Raw genomic sequence first — 18,252 nt, 5'->3', positions numbered from 1 at the left:
TGGTATTTTTTGAAATGGGTGGGTTTTAAGCTGTAGTTGGGCTGGAAATCTTTAGTCCAATCTGGCAACACTGGTCTGTGCTTTGGTGGCATTACAAACAATGACGTCAATAAAAACATACCAATTTGATCCCGAATCGGACCCAGACAATTTTAGTGAAGATGATCGAGCAGAACCTGTTCAAGAACCGGCTGTTAAACGACGTTTCAGACTGTTATGGTTTTTTTTGTTGTTGTCTCCTACTTTTTAGAGACTTAATTTTTAAGAGATTTAATTGTACTAATTATAATAGTTGTTTAATTTACAACAATAAGTGTTTGTCTATTAACAAAAGTGTATTCAAGAACCTTTTTTATTTTAAAAAAACATTATTTTATTAGATGTAGCTAGAATTACAAAATTCCAGGAATTTTCAAGGCTGGAAACTTTCCATGGGAATTTATGGGAATATATGGGAATTAACGGGAATATATGGGAATTAACGGGAATATATGGGAATTAACGGGAATATATGGAAATAAAAACTGGGAATTTTTAAAAAATGCAGAGTTGCCCATAACAAGGAAATTAAATGTAGTTAAACAAATTTTTGCAGCATAATTTTGTTTAAAACCAAGATTTAATGCAATTTAAGTTGAATTTGTACCCTGTGTTCCTCGGTCACTTGCACACAGCACACTGCTTACTGGAGGGCCATTGAGGCCAAATGCAAGGTACTTGCATTCTTCTATAACATGCACAGTAACACTTTATTTTAGGATCATTTAACTAGTTGCTTATTAGCATGAATATTAATAGAATATTGGCTATTTATTAGTACTTATTAAGCACATATTAATGCCTTATTCTGCATTACCTTATTCTACATTCTTAATTGTACCCAATACCTAAACTTAATAACTACCTTACTAACACTTATCAAGCAGTAAATTAGGAGTGTTACCACATTCACAGATAATTTGATGACCCTCCACACACCCTCACTTCCCCTGAAATAAAAAAAAATCCTCCATATATCACTTGGGGGGGGGGGGGGGGGTTTCCACCTCCATTTTCCAGGCCTTGACTACCACAGAAGCAGAGACCTAATAAGCTTGAGGAAAAAATGCATCATTTTACATTTTGATTGGGACTTTTTTAGAAGGCCAAGGGTGGGGGATGCTTTCATTTTACAGCAATCATAAGGGAATTATGTTTATTACAATTATTAAGTTTATGTTTATTACAAGCATAATAATGTTTATTACACTTTTGTGTTACTCAATGAAAGAATCAGTTAAAGCTCTACTTACAATTAAATCAGTCAAGACGTCATTTTTAAAATTTGTATTGCCTTACATGCACGTCTGTTTATGACCAAAAAAAATGTTTATTTATGTTTGTATATGATATAGTTTATATATACAATATATATATTTATATAAATTTCCCTATATTTCCAAATAATTCCCATAAATTACTGTAAAATTTCCATAAATTCCTGTAAAGTTTCTAATTTTGAATATTCCCAAAATTCCCCAGATTAAGTATAATAATAGAATAATAATTTAATCATTTATAATTTAATAATTTAATAGAATTTAAATTTAATATTTAATTTCTAATAATTTAATAGATAAAAGCTTTCCTCCGTAAAATGTGCAGCACAGAGAGCGAGATTTGGGTAATAATTATGAGGGACCGAGTTAAAAATAAATTTTAACCATTGATCCCTAACGTCCCCGTCCCTAGGAAGGCTGAACAAAAGTGGACCTGCAATCCGGATGAAAATAACAGCGTTTCGTCGGCATCGTGGCAACGACACTCCAGCCTACTAACTATACCACAACAACTCTTCTCCACAGCAATATAAAATGGCCACGCCCCCCTTATTTAATGTTCACGGAGGAGGGGTTTATGTAAATATTGGGCTTAGTGACGTCAGCAACCCTGGAGGAATGTCGTGTAGTCCTTAGAAATGGATTTAAAAGCATTTATCTCCCTTTGCTTAAAACTTTGCAGATGTTGTTTATGCTCAAACAGGAACATTACACACTAGCTAAAGTTAGAAAAGTGAAATCGTGTTTTAACACCCCTTTAATGCAAAAAATCCATTCAATACTAAATAAAAATAACATTTATTGATTTGGTCTTTGTCTTGTGAATATTAGTTTATTAATGACTGCATTCATTGGACACACTGTTTGTAGAGAATGCACACATACATGAACTGATCTGATTCAAGACTGACATCATTACATCATACATAAAATTTTGGTGCCCACTTTTGTCATTTAATAATCCCATAACTTTTGGCTTACTATGTAGTCATATAATATATAATATAAAACTCTTCTTGTTTTATTTACCCCTAAAGATGAGACCCTAGAACTGCCCCTGATCTTATGTCTACAGAAAATCACTGAAATTTTACTTTTTACTTCAAATACTTAAGTACATTAAATATCAGAAAATTACTTTTGATATTTAAGTACAGTAAATATCAGATACTTTAAGACTTTTACTTGAGTAATATTCTAAAAGGTAACTTTCACTTCTACCAAAGTCTTTTTCTAGTACGATACTTGTACTTTTACTCAAGTTTTGTTTTCTACTACTTTATACAACACTGAACATTACTCATGGGTCACAGTAACCCTTGCTGTCACCAGTGTTTTTTCCTGTCAGCCATACCCTCTGTACATCAGAGCCTCTTCCGATTTATCATTCAAAACACTTAAATGACCATCTATGTTTATGTATCTGACATGGTTACATTTTCTTGTTGCTAAGCTGTGGTTACACGTCCCTTCTAAGTAAGCGTTAGTCATAGACATTTTCTTTTTTTTAAACCTGTGGTTAAGATATCTTGCTCTTCTGCGAATGCACAGGATAATCGTGAGCTCATCTAAGTCAAGGCTTGCTGTAACAGAATAAAAGAATAAAAGAAAACGCTTCAGAGTTCTCTTGAACTTCTGAAAAATAAAATTTAACAAAGTATGATCTTCTTCGTAGGGAGCACGGTGGCTTAGTGGTTAGCACGTTCACCTCACACCTCCAGGGTTGGGGGTTCGATTCCCACTTCCACCTTGTGTGTGTGGAGTTTGCATGTTCTCCCCGTGCCTCGGGGGTTTCCTCCGGGTACTCCGGTTTCCTCCCCCGGTCCAAAGAACATGCATGGTAGGTTGATTGGCATCTCTGGAAAATTGTCCGTAGTGTGTGATTGCGTGAGTGAATGAGAGTGTGTGTGTGTGTGTGTGTGTGTGTGTGTGTGCCCTGTGATGGGTTGGCACTCCGTCCAGGGTGTATCCTGTCTTGATGCCCGATGACGCCTGAGATAGACACAGGCTCCCCGTGACCCGAGGTAGTTCGGATAAGCGGTAGAAGATGAATGAATGAATGAATGAATGATCTTCTTCATCGGGCTCTTCATGCTCTTTCCAACTGTCTAGGTACAGTGTCTGATCCGTGATGTCTTCATTTGTCAGGAACATTTTATTTTATATTAATATTTAAGTTCCTCAGCTCCTCTGCTAGGGCCTCTATCTTAATCAGGTTTTCATCTATATTCATTTATCTTTTCATTCTGATGAAGTCTAAGCACAAAAAGAAAGCAGAATTCTCTGTAGTGACGCATCACATTTCTACAAAGCTGCTAAGTTGATATGGCATTAATGTATTTTGTTGTTATACTGTAAAATGCTTCCCAGAGGAATTAGTTTGAAATCATTATGGCCAGAGGAAGCTAAGCATGGAGATGACTGATAATACTGTAAAAGTCACCATATTAGGAAGTGAGTGCAGATTCGTATTTTATTAAACACAAACAATACATGAACGTAGACATGATCTTGAGGTGGAAAAACATACATGGACTACATAAAGGAACGTACCTTGCTGATGTGAGACAAAAGCTAGAAAAGCAATAAGTGAGGTGCAAGACATAACACTGTCTGTTAGGAACTTCTCTCCATGACCAGAAAGCTGTGGACAAAAGAATCTGAACTTGTTCTTGACATGAATTCACTCCATGTCTAATCAGAAGTCCAGCTATGAGGACTTCTAATCCACAAATTTGAGCTAAGCCTTTGAGACTTCTTCCAATCTATATAGTTAATTAGTTATCATGTCACCAGGAGGTGGTGCCATTTTGTGCACTTCTTTTAAATAAGTTTTCCCATGACCCTCCTATCGCATCGGTCACGATGCCCGGCTTATCAACTGCTGCTTTAGAAGAATTGTGGGATTGCTTTTACGTGGAGGCTTCAGGAAACGGGAAATTAACTCAAGAGATTGTACAGGTTACTTACATGGGTTGTTATTCTGAAAGTTGTGTGAATAAGGCTGTGGATTCGCAGATGCCGTGTGTTCATACATCCTGTGTTGATATGTTCCTGTCGAAGTGAAGTTTTACTAATGAATGATGCTATCAGTCATCTGGATCATTAAATCAGTGCAACTCCTGCTTGGTTGGATTGAAGAGGTGCAGATGATATTTATATGGACATGAACAATCATCTTTTTGTATTATTATTTTTTAAAAGGGCCATAAAAGGGCTTTTTACACCTGAAATCAAGTAGTAAATCAAGAAGTATAGAAATTATATAGTACTCAGAATTTGTTCTCTGCATTTAACCCATCCAAAGTGCACACACACAGCAGTGAACACACACACACACACACACACACCGTGAACACACACCCGGAGCAGTGGGCAGCCATTTATGCTGCGGTGCCCGGGGAGCAGTTGGGGGGGTTCGGTGCCTTGCTCAAGGGCACCTCAGTCGTGGTATTGCCGGCCCGAGACTCGAACCCACAACCTTAGGGTTAGGAGTCAAACTCTCTAACCATTAGGCCACGACTATATAGAGAAAAGAATTCACATTCAAGGTTGAAGCATTAGAGCATAAAACAAAATGCAAGCAACATGAGATCTTTATAACATCCCCAGAATCTCCATTTCGCAATGTTACCCCAAATCTCCCAATTATTGTTGTCTATCTATCAGTTGTCTATCTCACATTTGTTTTAACAAGCATGACAACAACCTCAGTTTGAACAGTATTCATGTTTTCACTGAGGGTCAAAAACCACAACAAACCATTAGAACAACAAATCTTCTCAGGAGAGCTACCAACTCAGGACCTCCAGAAACTTCCAACTTCCTGGGTGTCATTTTAACCATCATTTATTTTACAGATATTTTGATGAGGCACAGCATGATATTTTGTGGTTGTTTAATGCATAATGCAGTCACTGGTAGTCTGAGAGGATTAAATGGAAAAAAACAGTGTGACAGTGCAGGATATTTACATGGATTTTTCTTGGGAAAGCCTCACTTTTAATAGCTGTAGCGTCTGGTACAGGTCATTTAGACTTCCAGTTTACAATTTTTTTGAGGGGGCTACATTCCACAGTGTCACACACACACACACACACACACACACACACACACACACACACACACACACACATACACACATACACAGAGAGAGAACCAGATAACCCCCTGGGTGAATTCACAGGGAAGGCCCTCAACCATAAAACACGCACACACTCACACACACACACACACACACACGCACGCAAGCACGTATACACGCACACACACACAAACACAACCCACACAACACAATGAGACATTCCTTTTACTAATAAAACAAGTAGATAAGATACTGTAAGATTCTTATTCTTATAACCCTGTTGTAATGTGTCTCTTCTGTTAAGGCTTGCCAGACTTAAAATTATTTGCTCCTTACTTTCCTGACAAGGATGTATTGTATTTATGTACCAGAACACAACACTGGATTAACATCAGTTATACTTTAATTACTGATCCTGGCATGTTAATGTATATCTGTTCTAATGCTGTACAGTATGTCCTTTTAAGGTCTGATGTCAGAATGTATACAACATTAGCTGTTTTTCACTTCACTAATGAAAGTGCATTTTGTTTTGTGTTTCATTTTTGTCTCTTTCTCCTTTATCAGAACACAATATCATAGTAACATCAGTTACACTTTGATTATTGATCTGTGTATGTAATGTACCGATGCCTTCATTCCCCTTCATGTTTAGTATCCAAATGACCCAAATCTCCCCAAAGATGGGTGGAGTTAAAAGGTCACAAACACCACCAATCAGTGGTCAGACTTTTGGAACAGCTTGGAGACGACTCCATCTTCCTCCAAAGAACTTCCAGCAAGCTTCACTTCCAATAACGACAACTGCTCTGATCTTCAGGAGGACTTGGAAGAACATCTCACCCCACCCTAACTGACTCGTCAGAGATTTCTCTGTTGCATCCAGACTCTTGTGCCGCAAGCCAATGCAAGTAACCGTTTCCTTTACCAACCAATTTAGATGCGTATTTTAAGTATGAACCTTGTATTGAGTCTGAAGGTGAATTTAAGTTTCCGGTGACGATTTCCCAGTTAGGGTGTGATTACTTTTGAAGTTTAAGCTTGCCGTTCCTTTCCTTCCTTTCTAATTTCTTCTTTCCAGTCTCTTCCTCCCTTTCCCCAATTTAAATTTTTTTTGTGTATTTTTATTTTCTCTACTTCTTTTGTTTGTTTGTGTAGTTAGCTTTATGTTGTGTTTGTCTCATTCATTAAACGCCATATTTTTGTCCCACAAGTGATTGTCTCTGAGTATCGCTCACAAACGTAAGGTACCTGCAACATCTGGTCTGAACTACATGCTCTATTAAGTTCATTTAATTTAAATTACTGTATAAAGTAAAAGGGAAGTGCGTCTTTCTCGGCCGGGAAGATACCGCCTTCATAGAATTAATAAAGGTTACACGGCCTGTTCGCCGGACGAACAGACCAAATAAGTGTAACGTTAATTCCATTACCGTCAGTTTCAACTTGGGTTAAAATATTTAGGAGTCACTATAACACATTATAATTACTTCGCGAGCCAAAATCACTACATAGATAAATACAGTAGAGTCAATAAAATAGGACATCCTTCTGTGACTTTAAGTAAACTGTTTGACTGGTTATTTAGTTGACTTTAAACTTCCATGGAAAAAAACATGCACACTTGGCAGCCTTTAAAATGAATATACAAGCTGAATTATTGGCTGGATGTGGATTTGTTTCATTCACTCTTTTTATTATTTATACAGCATTTATATTATTTATATATTATATTATTTTTATAACGCAGTGTTCATTAAGGTCTTCACATTACATGGCTACATTGTCCATCCAGGCATAATAAGAGTTAATAGTAGTACAAATGTGATAATGGTTTTAACCACCTTTTAGTTTTATCTTTGTGCCAGAAATCTCTGAGGAGTACCTAATGGTCCTCTTCACAGAGAGCTCACTTTCAGTTGTAGTGCAGCGACCAAAGCAACAAGGAAACCACAATTTCAAGATCTTTAGAAATAAATTCCTGAATCTCTGCCCCACAAAGGCGTAGATGATGGGGTTGATGCAGCAGTGACAGAACGCTATGGTTTCCACCCACTGCATAGCCATGGTCAGGTCCTGATACCACTTACAAGTGCTCATGTAATCCAGATACTGCAGGAATTTCAGGAAGATGACGATGTTGTAAGGTGTCCAGAAGAGGAAGAAAACACTGACCAAGACCAGCATGAGCCTGACAGCTCTGTGTTTCTTCTGAGACTTCATGGTCATTAAGATAGGGATGATGCGCGAGTAGCAGAACAACATCACTGACAGAGGAATAATTAAAACAAGGATGTTCAACTCCATGTAAGAGAAAGACCTCCACTTTGTTCCTTTTGGATATTCCAAACTGCATGTCCATACTTCTGATTTATTGTTCACTTGTGCCCAAATGACGGTGGGCAGAGAAGCTCCCAGGCTAAGTGTCCACATAAACAAAACCAGGGCTATGCTAGCTCTGACAGACCGGTGCTTAGAGAACAGGGATGTATTGGTATGGACAATGACACTGTAGCGCTCAATGGTCATAAGGATCATGAAGAAGATGCTTCCATAGAATCCCAGCATGTAGAACGCTGTCACTGTACGGCACATGAAGCTCCCGAAGGTCCACTGACTGGTGAGGGCGTAGTGAGCCCAGAAAGGTAATGAGAGAAGGAAGAGGAGGTCTGAAAGCGCCAGGTTGAAGAGACACACATCTGACATGTTGGACTTTTTGTGGAACTTGACCAGGACACAAACAACCAGGCAGTTGCCGATGAACCCCACGATGAAGACGATGCTGTAGAGTGTAGGGAGGAAGACTCTGCTGAAGGCCCTTACGTTGTTGTTGTTGCAGAGTAAGTAACCATCTGGTATGGTGTCATTAGCAGAATCGTTCTTGGCTGTTAATGAGGAGAAAAGTTTACATGTTAATCGAATAGGGGAAAAACATCTTTCCCTGTAGATGCAGTTAAACCTGCAGTTAAAAAAAGTGACAGTTTTTTACACTTTTGTCAAGTTGTCAAAACCATTTAGAGTCATAAAGGTTTTTAAGACTCAGTAATAAATAAATACAGACCACAGAATCAGAATCTAGCTCTTTTCAGTGAGAGAGACAAAGAACCCAGTGTCAGTTTTAATCATTTGTAGAAGCAAGAAAATTTACACACTGTTTATTAAATCTAGGAACAAAAATATTCTTAACAAGTAGCTGAGAAATGTAAACCTTCCACCTACTCGTCATGTTGGGCTGCGTCGTGTCTCCTCAGACCGAGACCAAGTGTATATTGGACCGTAGGAAGATGATGTGCTTTATTAAGGGAAGCTCTATAAGGTGGGGCTTTGTCCTGTTGCCAGATAAGTCACTTTCTAGCAAATTACAAATTAAACAAAACATATAGACACTTATAAACATGCCAGAAATAACAAATGTACAATCTTTAGCTTTAATTAAAACTGTTGACGACAGGTGTTATAGGTAATATAGTATACTGTATATATAAGATAAAGTTTATTAATATTAAACAGCACATTAATAAATCAACTGCAATTGTTACACCGATGTAACATTAGCTCACTGAACCTTAAACAAATTCTCAAAGCAAATAGACTTTTCCTATCTGCTGCTGGGAGACATAAATAAAGTTAATAGACTGGATGCTCAGGATCTCATGACCACTACTATTATACTCTCTAAATATTATATTATGACCTCTATATATTAACTCATAGCTTCAAACGATTAACATCACTTTATTCATCGGTGACTTCAATGAGTTATCTTGTGGTCTCACCTTGTCTTTTTGTTGTTGTTGTTGTTTATTGTTCTATTATCATTGATCCTGTCTGTTTAGCATCCACTAGAAACTACGGACCAGTTCACACATTCTGCTTTGTAGATTTTATCTAATCGTCCTGGCCTCTGCCACCACTTTGGCATTATTTAATCGGTGGGACTGATTTGCATCAGGTGCAACAGATAGGTGACGAAATTACTGTATCTCAGCAACATCTGGAAGTGATCTGGCTAATAGATACCACTGCTTTCTTCTAATAAGGAGCATGTTTAATTGATTAAATCCCTTATTAAAGTTAAGAACACAAGTGAAACAGGATGACTGTAGTGATTAGTCCAAAGATTATTACATAAGTGAACTTTCTCATGTATTTACTATTGAAATCTTTAGTATGGTGTTACAGCGTCCTCTATTGGTACAGTTATGGAGCTGTCAAATGAATTGCACTCTGGTTCCTCCAGACGGTAGCTCGAACGCTGTGGGTGTGACGTTGGACACAATCAGCTCACTTCAATTCAGACAGCTCAGAATATGAGTTTTGGATTAACTTAGCATGGCTAGCTCTGTGCAATCCATTCCAGTTCTTCTACAACAGATTTCTTGGCAAACCAGGTCTTCATGGAGCTCATTTTGTGTGTATTGTCATGCTGGAACATATTTGGTCCTGGTGCTATCAGTGAAGGAAAATCTGCAGAATACAAAAACATTCTGTACAATTTTGTGGACGATCACGTTTGTTCCAGTTCGATTACAGACACCTTCAGCAGGAACACGAAGCTGGAAAATGACCTGGCTGATGAAATTCTGTCTTAACAGAAAAGCAAGAACAAATGAGCAAGTCAAAGTCAAAGTGAGCAGATTGTGAGAGCCTATCTGATACAGAGATGTGATACTACCAGGATGGACTGAAAAAACATCAGGGTTTGTAGGGAAAGCGACATACTGTATAAACTCCCTTTGTCATAACATGCACATAAATGTGAGAGTCATATCAACATATTAAAGAGACTTGAAAATAAAACCTGATTGAATTCAATTTATTTCAAATGCGTGCATTCGTTGGATCTCCACGACTGAATTGAAGAATAACACGGTTACAAAGCCATGAATATATTAATTTTGGCACAGGTGTTAGTCCAGATGTCCTTCCTAACACAACCCTCTAGAACTAGGATAGATTAATACTCTAGAATTGAAAGAAAATAGTTTGAATGATGATAGTTATCTAATTGACGGACTGTAATGAGATACGGTGCTAGAAGTGATCCGGTGTAAAACCTGTGGCTAATCATATATGCGAACCAGATGATCCGCTGTGGCAACTCGGAACAGGGAGCAGATGAAAAAACAACACTGTACAAATACACAATATACAGAAGGTGTAAATGAAGAGATTTTAGAGTCACAGGCAAAGGATGTGCTTATATTGTATAATGCAGAATTTTTATCCCAATGTAAATAACATTTAAACTATAATGCCAACATACTGTAACATGGCCTGAGTAATATTTTTATGCATAGTTTGTTTGTTGTTTTGTTTTTCCTGTTCGAAAGAGTTTACAGTTTTGATTTTGACTTTGTTCTGGAAGTCACTGAATATCTGGAGGACGTACAGTATTGTCGTCCTCATTGAGATCTCACTTTCAGTTGTTCTAAAGCGACCAAAGCAAAGAGGAAACCACTCTTTAAGGATTCTTAGAAATAACTTCCTGAATCTCTGCCCCACAAAGGCGTAGATGATGGGGTTGATGCAGCAGTGACAGAACGCTATGGTTTCCACCCACTGCATAGCCATGTTCAGGTCTTGATCCCACTCACAAGTGTGCATGTAACCCAGATACTGCAGGAACTTCAGGAAGATGACGATGTTGTAAGGTGTCCAGAAGAGGAAGAAAACACTGACCAAGACCAGCATGAGCCTGACAGCTCTGTGTTTCTTCTGAGACTTCATGGTCATTAAGATAGGGATGATGCGCGAGTAGCAGAACAACATCACTGACAGAGGAATAATTAAGACAAGGATGTTCAACTCCATGTAAGAAAAAGACTTCCACTTTGTTCCTTTTGGATATTCCTCTTTGCAAGTCCATAGGTCTGATTTATTGTTCACTTGTGCCCAAATGACGGTGGGCAGAGAAGCTCCCAGGCTAAGTGTCCACATAAACAAAACCAGGGCTATGCTAGCTCTGACAGACCGGTGCTTAGAGAACAGGGAGGTCTGGGTGTGGACAATGACACTGTAGCGCTCAATGGTCATGAGGATCATGAAGAAGATGCTTCCATAGAATCCCAGCGTGTAGAACGCCATCACTGTACAGCACATGAAGCTCCCGAAGATCCACTGACTGGTGAGGGCGTAGTGAGCCCAGAAAGGTAATGAGAGAAGGAAGAGGAGGTCTGAAAGCACCAGGTTGAAGAGACACACATCTGACATGTTGGACTTTTTGTGGAACTTGACCAGGACACAAACAACCAGGCAGTTGCCGATGAACCCCAGAGTGTAGGGAGGAAGACTCGGCTGAAGGCCTTTATGTTGGTGTTGCAGAATAAGTACTCATCTAGTATGGTGTCATTAGCAGAATCGTTTTCAGCTGTTTATGAAAAAAAAATCACTTATTGCACGATTTCTGCATGTACAAGTTGATAATAACAGAAAATAAAACGTTTTTATTACTGGGCTAGAAAAATGTCTACAGGGAGCAATAGATATTCTGGAACACAAATGTAGAGATGTAACCAGACTGAAAACTAGCATCAGTGCAAATAATAACACAAGAGAATAAAACGAAGAAATTCGATCCGATTCTGTAACAATTTCAAAGGATCTCTGTAGTAATTTGGTACTGATTGTTTATTTTCAGTCATCTGTAGTACTTTAAGACTAAAAGCAATTAAGCAACGTTTTTCGAGACTCAGTAATAAGTTTAAAACTGCTGATTATATTAAAAAAAATCCACGCACTTACATGTCGTTCTGCTCTGTAAAACCGTTGCCATGATTCATCCGTCCAATTCGATTGTGAGCGTGAAAGAAGGCTGTGTGTAGTGATATAACACCGTCCTGAGCTTTTATGCTGTAGAGGTGGGGCTTCGTCCTGCTCACAGTACAGACGTCTGTAACCACGTTTATGTCTTTTTATGTACTAATTGTGCTCGTTTTAGCAGGAAAATAAACAAGAACACTGCAATTCTAACGATATCCTTTATAAAACAACATATCCAAGAATATCCAAATATTCATTAGTGATGTCTAATAAATTCAAATGAATGACAGTATAGATGCTCTCGTCCCTGCTGCTTTCTTTTAAGGAACAAGTTCTAAAGAAAACCAATCAGTTAACTAGACAAAAGAGATAGAAATAATTGAGTTGTGTATCAAGGTGTACCTAGGAATGATTCATTCAAAGACACATGATGGAAAATCCATCACGGAAGGAACGAATTAAGGTTGTGTTTCACTTGAACATGTTCCACTTTTTTCACTTACCTGTATCTGGAACCGATGATTCACATCAGCTGGTATTCACATGTGATTTCCACTGAACTGATAAGTACATGTTGGATCAGGTAACTCCACACAACAATAAAGAAGAAATCTTCAGTATCCAAGTTTACATCCATTCCTGGAAAACATGCTTAAAGTGTCGTTTACAACAACTTCGATGCAGCTCAGCAATCAAAATGAAGCTTTTCTGTCCAAATAATATCGGATTTAACAATTAGGTTCTTAACAATGATCGTGTTCTGTTTGGTGTTTGTGCTTCTGTTGGGAACCGAATAAAGTCTTTATAAATGACTTTAGAAGCCGATATTAGAAATGCAATCAGTTCTGTCTCTCATTTACACTTACAGTTCCTGTTACACACAGTCACCTGGCTCTGTCACATGTCTTACTGGTACGTGTCTTAATTTGAAACGTTCTAGAAAAACCACATTCGCTGTAAAAATAGCAGGAAAAATCCATGCAAGTTTGATCATGCCCTTGTACCTTGAATCAAGCTTTCAGCAAGGCTTCTTTCTCCTTCAGCTGTAAACACACACACACACACACACACACACACACACACAGTATGCCATATGCAGCCACAATGGCGTATGTAATAATCACTTGAATAATTAATGAATTCATTATATTGTCCCATTGAAGTCCACAAACTTTTCTTTCTTTTTTTTCTGGAAATACAGACGGTGGTGTACAGACAGTACCTTGTTTGTTGTTGCTACAGAAATGATGGTGCTTTAATTTAACCTTTTATATAAGCATAATGAGTTTTTATGTAAATGTTATTTCTTTTGTCGGTGGCACATGTACTGAATTGTAGTGTGTGTGTGTGTGTGTGTGTGTGTGTGTGTGTGTGTGTGTGTGCTTGTCTAAATCCCTAATTGTTTATTTCCACTCAGATTTGGGTGCCAGCTACAGCGAGAGTGGTGACTTCATGTGTGATGGTGGTGCTTCTGACAGTCGCAATGCTCTCAGTGGTGTTGTACTGTATGAGCTGTGGTGTCGGGGGGCACATACGATCGGTGTCCTCTGTCTTAGGGAGGCATCTGAAATACAGTCTATTGAAGGGTGAATCGCCGGTAGTAGGCCCCCAAGATGGCGTAGTTAGTTACTCTGTTTATCAGCCCAAATTTAGCGAAGTTCCTCCATGTTTAGGCACATAAACGGGTGAGGGTTCGGGCCGTTGGGATATCCAATTTGCATTTTGTAGTTTGTTCATATCCAGTCTCTGCTGTTTTTTCAATGTCTCATCTTTCCCCCTCACTACAGCGGCACTTCTGTGATGTTTACCGTGTTGCATGACTCTAACTACTGAGCAATTTATGCCGAGGTGTTGCTACGTCCTGGTTTTCACATGATATCGAGCACATGCTGTTTAATTTCACTTCACACTGGTGCCTTAATGTGGGGTTAACACTGCAAAAGCTTCAGAGCCTCTTCTAAATCACCAGTGTAAAATGTTCCTCTAGCTGTAGAACCAGGGTTAAGCGCAGTGTTAAAAGCTGTTACTTCTGTTGTGAAATTTTAGTGCATTAGGATGATTTTTTTACCACCTGCCCCTTTAAGGCACAGTGTCTTCACTGCAGGCGCTGCAGCATTGACAAGAACACTGTTGGTAATTTAGGCAGTTTTTATATGGCTGACGTTGTTGGTCAAGGGACCGCCAAGGACATGTTCAAGGAATTCAGTAGGAGGGCACAATGTGCTGATAGTCACGGATGGAAAAATGGGTGAATTCTTACATTTAGGAAGCTTAAGTCTTACTACAGTTAACTGTAATGCTACACTTTTCAGTTAGTGTGTCTGCAGGGTTTCGTTCCATGAATTTCGAGCCGGAATTCATGCCGGATTAAAATTTTACTATTGAATAGTCATGTGATCATGATCTACAAGGTTAATAAGGAAAAACAGACAGTTTAATGCTTATCATTTCCTTTATTTTCTTTGAAAACAGAATAAAGCCTCTGTATATGCATCACTGTGTAAGTCTGACAAATAAATGACAAAAATATTAACTTTTAGTTAAGGTTTTAAGATAATTTTGTGTTAATACTGTCTCATATTCTGTGCAAAAATACGAACAAAAGCAAAAAAAACACTCAAAAACCTTTTCTGGAAAAAAAGAAACCTAACCAGTAATTTTTTTCCCCCTTAATACAGTTTCAGTTTTGTCTGCTTATAACTGTGTTTAAACTACATGCTGCACTTTTGCCCTTATGGCTGAACGGACTCTGTGCTGGTATTAACTGAGGAGCGTGAGTACACCGAGACCCACCTCTCTGTCGGCTCGTGTTTGACTCTTGTATACGAACCAAAGCAACAAGGAAACCACTCTTGGAGGATCCTTAGAAATAAATTCCTGAATCTCTGCCCCACAAAGGCGTAGATGATGGGGTTGATGCAGCAGTGACAGAACGCTATGGTTTCCACCCACTGCATAGCCATGGTCAGGTCCTGATACCACTTACAAGTGCTCATGTAACCCAAATGATGCAGGAACTTCAGGAAGATGACGATGTTGTAAGGTGTCCAGAAGAGGAAGAAAACACTGACCAAGACCAGCATGAGCCTGACAGCTCTGTGTTTCTTCTGAGACTTCATGGTCATTAAGATAGGGATGATGCGTGAGTAGCAGAACACCATCACTGACAGAGGAATAATCAGGCTGAGGACATTAAGCTCGATGTAAGAAAAACACCTGCACTCTGTTCCTTCTGGATATTCCACACTGCATGACCATACTTCTGATTTATTGTTCACTTGTGCCCAAATGACGGTGGGCAGAGAAGCTCCCAGGCTAAGTGTCCACATAAACAAAATCAGGACTATGCTAGCTCTGATAGACCGGTTCTTAGAGAACAGGGAGGGCTGGGCATGGACAATGACAGCATAGCGGTCTACAGTCATGAGGATCATGATGAAGATGCTTCCATAGAATCCCAGCGTGTAGAACGCCGTCACTGTACGGCACATGAAGCTCCCGAAGGTCCACTGACTGGTGAGGGTGTAATGAGCCCAGAAAGGTAACGAGAGAAGGAAGAGGCGGTCTGAAAGCGCCAGGTTGAAGAGACACACATCTGACATGTTGGACCTTTTGCTGAACTTGACCAGGACACACAACACCAAGCCGTTGCCGATGAACCCCACGATGAAGACGATGCTGTAGAGTGTAGGGAGGAAGACTCTGCTGAAGGCCTTTATGTTGATATTGTCGCAGGTCGAAGTAATAGTCATCGTAGCTGTAATTGTAGTTCTCAGCTGTTCATGGAAATACAATTGAATTTTTAGAAAAGGGATCAAACGTGTTTTGTTGATATTTTGGCTTTTTTACTATCTGATTAATCTGTTGATCAGTGGCGCAGTTTTACAATTATACTCTAGTTGTACATATTAGATAGAAATCTAGTTACATGAAACACCATTTGGAAGGTGTGGCTTGGACACATCATCAGTGACGAGGTTAAAGGGTGTTTCAGGTCTCGGGTTATCAGACACCTTCACCTGACTGACCCATTGCTTAATAACTGTAAATACTTCTTTTTTTTAACAAGATGATAATATTTATTAAGCATTATATACACACTGTATGTTCAATATGTGACCTGTTACCTACTTATTTATCCATTTTTTTTCCTGGGGGGAAAAAGATTGATTGTTGTTCCATGTTTAAGGTCTGAGATAGAACTTGAGTTAAAACGTGATTGTCTCATCAACATGAAAACACACAAGAACATTCAGATGTTACTTTGCTCCTTTCACTGGTTGAGTTAATGGTGCTGTAACGTCGGGAAACAGAGTGGACCCAAACGCAGGATAGCATAAATCAAAATAGGGTTTAATAACTGAAAACATGAAACAGGACGCAGACTAGACAGGACAAATCACAGTAGATGCCGCGCTGCACGAAGCAACGCGGCACAGTTAAATACAAGAAGACAATGACACAATAAGGATCAGGTGTGATGACAGGGAGGAGCAGACGAAGGCGGGGCAGACACGTGACGAGAAACATAAACAGATGCACATGGCCAGAGTCCGGGCAGAGTCCTTACAGGTGCTTGTGGAGCCATGTTGTAAGTTGTTTCTACCATATTTGATCATTTTGTCTTTTGTGGCCTTCTAAGCCACACATGTCAAACTTGTAAGAGATTTTTTTCATCAGTTTATATGCTTTATTATTTTGTGATTATTCTGCTAAAGAGTACTTTATGTACTACACCATCAATTGGAAAGCATTACTTTTACTTTATTCCTTATTCATGTGGTCAGTGTCTGTTATTAGAGACCCTTTACTGATTATGACCAGTGATAACTAATGGGTTAGTATTTAATGTGTTAATAAATTTGTAAGTGACTGCAAAAAAGGAAAATATTCACCTACTTGTTGTGTTGGGGTAGATCGTACCCATGATTTATGAGTCCAAGAGTGATTGTGAAAGTAGGCAGTGTTTGTCTTTATATATAACAAGAGGACCAACTATGTCCCGTCGTCCCCCCCCCCCTGGGTGTGGCTTTGTTTTCTTCTGGTAGCAAGAAAAGTTCTTCAGCACATAAGATTGGTAAGATTGTAGTAAAGGAGGAACATGCACGTTCAATAATGTAAGTTTATCATTCCAGTTTGAATTATTTCACGAATGTGTCATTTCAAAACATCTGTGTTTTCTAGATTGTTAAAACAATTTCACCGAATTCATACATTCTTTAGATTTGAAGAATTAAAATCTTTAGATTTATATCTAAATTGTTGTGATATGAAATTTTTGTTTCTCTCCAAGGTTTTTACAAAGAACCCCTATTTTGTAAAGGTTCTATCGACTACGATCCCCCCCCCCACGTCTTTATAGATTTGTTTTAAATATATTAATAAAAACTGTACACACTTGCATTTAGATTGTACCGTAGATTGACTGATACTGTAAATAATGCAGCCATGATTCTTACAAGATATGATTTTTGTAAATAAACCTGTGAATGTGGGAAGTTGGTACTATAACAGATATATTTGTCTGTCATTATATTGTGTCCACCATGTAGCCCTGACCCTTAATAAAGAAATTATTAAAACATTACATTTTTTCTGTTTGTATTGTAACTATTGTAATATAAGAATCTTTTTACTGTATGTGGTTGTGCCTGTGAACAATAAAATTTGAATCGTCCATAAATACGCTATAAAGCTCTAGAAACACCTGGAACACACGTTGATGATGCAACACAACAACAACCTCCACTTTTGCCTCATAGTTTATTCCTTTTTTCAAAGCAAATTCTTTAGCTACTACAAGTTGCGTGTTTTTATTCATTCACTCACTCATCTTCTACCGCTTATCCGAACTACCTCGGGTCACGGGGAGCCTGTGCCTATCTCAGGCGTCATTGGGCATCAAGGCAGGATACACCCTGGACGGAGTGCCAACCCATCGCAGGGCACACACACACACACACACACTCATTCACTCACGCAATCACACACTACGGACAATTTTCCAAAGATGCCAATCAACCTACCATGCATGTCTTTGGACCGGAGAAACCGGAGTACCCGGAGGAAACCCCCGAGGCACGGGGA

At 38.8% G+C, this 18,252-nt stretch overlaps 2 protein-coding genes and 1 pseudogene across 8 annotated transcripts; all 3 read right to left on the bottom strand.

Moving 5' to 3' along the window:
* Positions 1 to 6,952: 6,952 nt before the first annotated feature.
* LOC132846458 (C-C chemokine receptor type 5-like) lies at positions 6,953 to 14,056 on the bottom strand. Of its 6 annotated transcripts, none has more exons than XM_060871231.1 (6): positions 13,701 to 14,056; positions 13,170 to 13,208; positions 12,669 to 12,725; positions 12,148 to 12,295; positions 8,623 to 8,754; positions 6,953 to 8,288 (listed from the first exon to the last, which is right to left on the bottom strand). In XM_060871231.1, exons 5-6 carry the CDS (start codon positions 8,627 to 8,629, stop codon positions 7,240 to 7,242), a joined length of 1,056 nt encoding a protein of 351 aa, XP_060727214.1. In that variant the 5' UTR covers positions 8,630 to 8,754; positions 12,148 to 12,295; positions 12,669 to 12,725; positions 13,170 to 13,208; positions 13,701 to 14,056; the 3' UTR covers positions 6,953 to 7,239. The 6 variants fall into 6 exon arrangements, with proteins under 6 accessions (XP_060727214.1, XP_060727215.1, XP_060727210.1 ...); XM_060871232.1 differs by having other exon boundaries at positions 12,148 to 12,276; XM_060871227.1 differs by lacking the exon at positions 13,701 to 14,056 and having other exon boundaries at positions 13,170 to 13,258.
* LOC132846076 (C-C chemokine receptor type 2-like) lies at positions 10,205 to 12,178 on the bottom strand (annotated as a pseudogene).
* A 686-nt stretch (positions 14,057 to 14,742) lies between the features above and the next one.
* On the bottom strand, positions 14,743 to 17,098 carry LOC132846459 (C-C chemokine receptor type 5-like). 2 transcript variants are annotated; one of them, XM_060871234.1, is made up of 2 exons: positions 17,061 to 17,098; positions 14,743 to 15,941 (listed from the first exon to the last, which is right to left on the bottom strand). In XM_060871234.1, the coding sequence occupies exon 2, from the start codon at positions 15,915 to 15,917 to the stop codon at positions 14,898 to 14,900; it is 1,020 nt and encodes a 339-aa protein (XP_060727217.1). In that variant the 5' UTR covers positions 15,918 to 15,941; positions 17,061 to 17,098; the 3' UTR covers positions 14,743 to 14,897. The 2 variants fall into 2 exon arrangements, with proteins under 2 accessions (XP_060727217.1, XP_060727216.1); XM_060871233.1 differs by having other exon boundaries at positions 17,065 to 17,097.
* Between the last annotated feature and the right edge of the window lie 1,154 nt (positions 17,099 to 18,252).

This window comes from Tachysurus vachellii, chromosome 5 (genome assembly GCF_030014155.1).
Source record: "Tachysurus vachellii isolate PV-2020 chromosome 5, HZAU_Pvac_v1, whole genome shotgun sequence".
NCBI lineage: Eukaryota > Metazoa > Chordata > Actinopteri > Siluriformes > Bagridae > Tachysurus > Tachysurus vachellii.
Note: the sequence above shows the minus strand (reverse complement) of the source record. Positions and strands in the feature narration are given on the sequence as shown.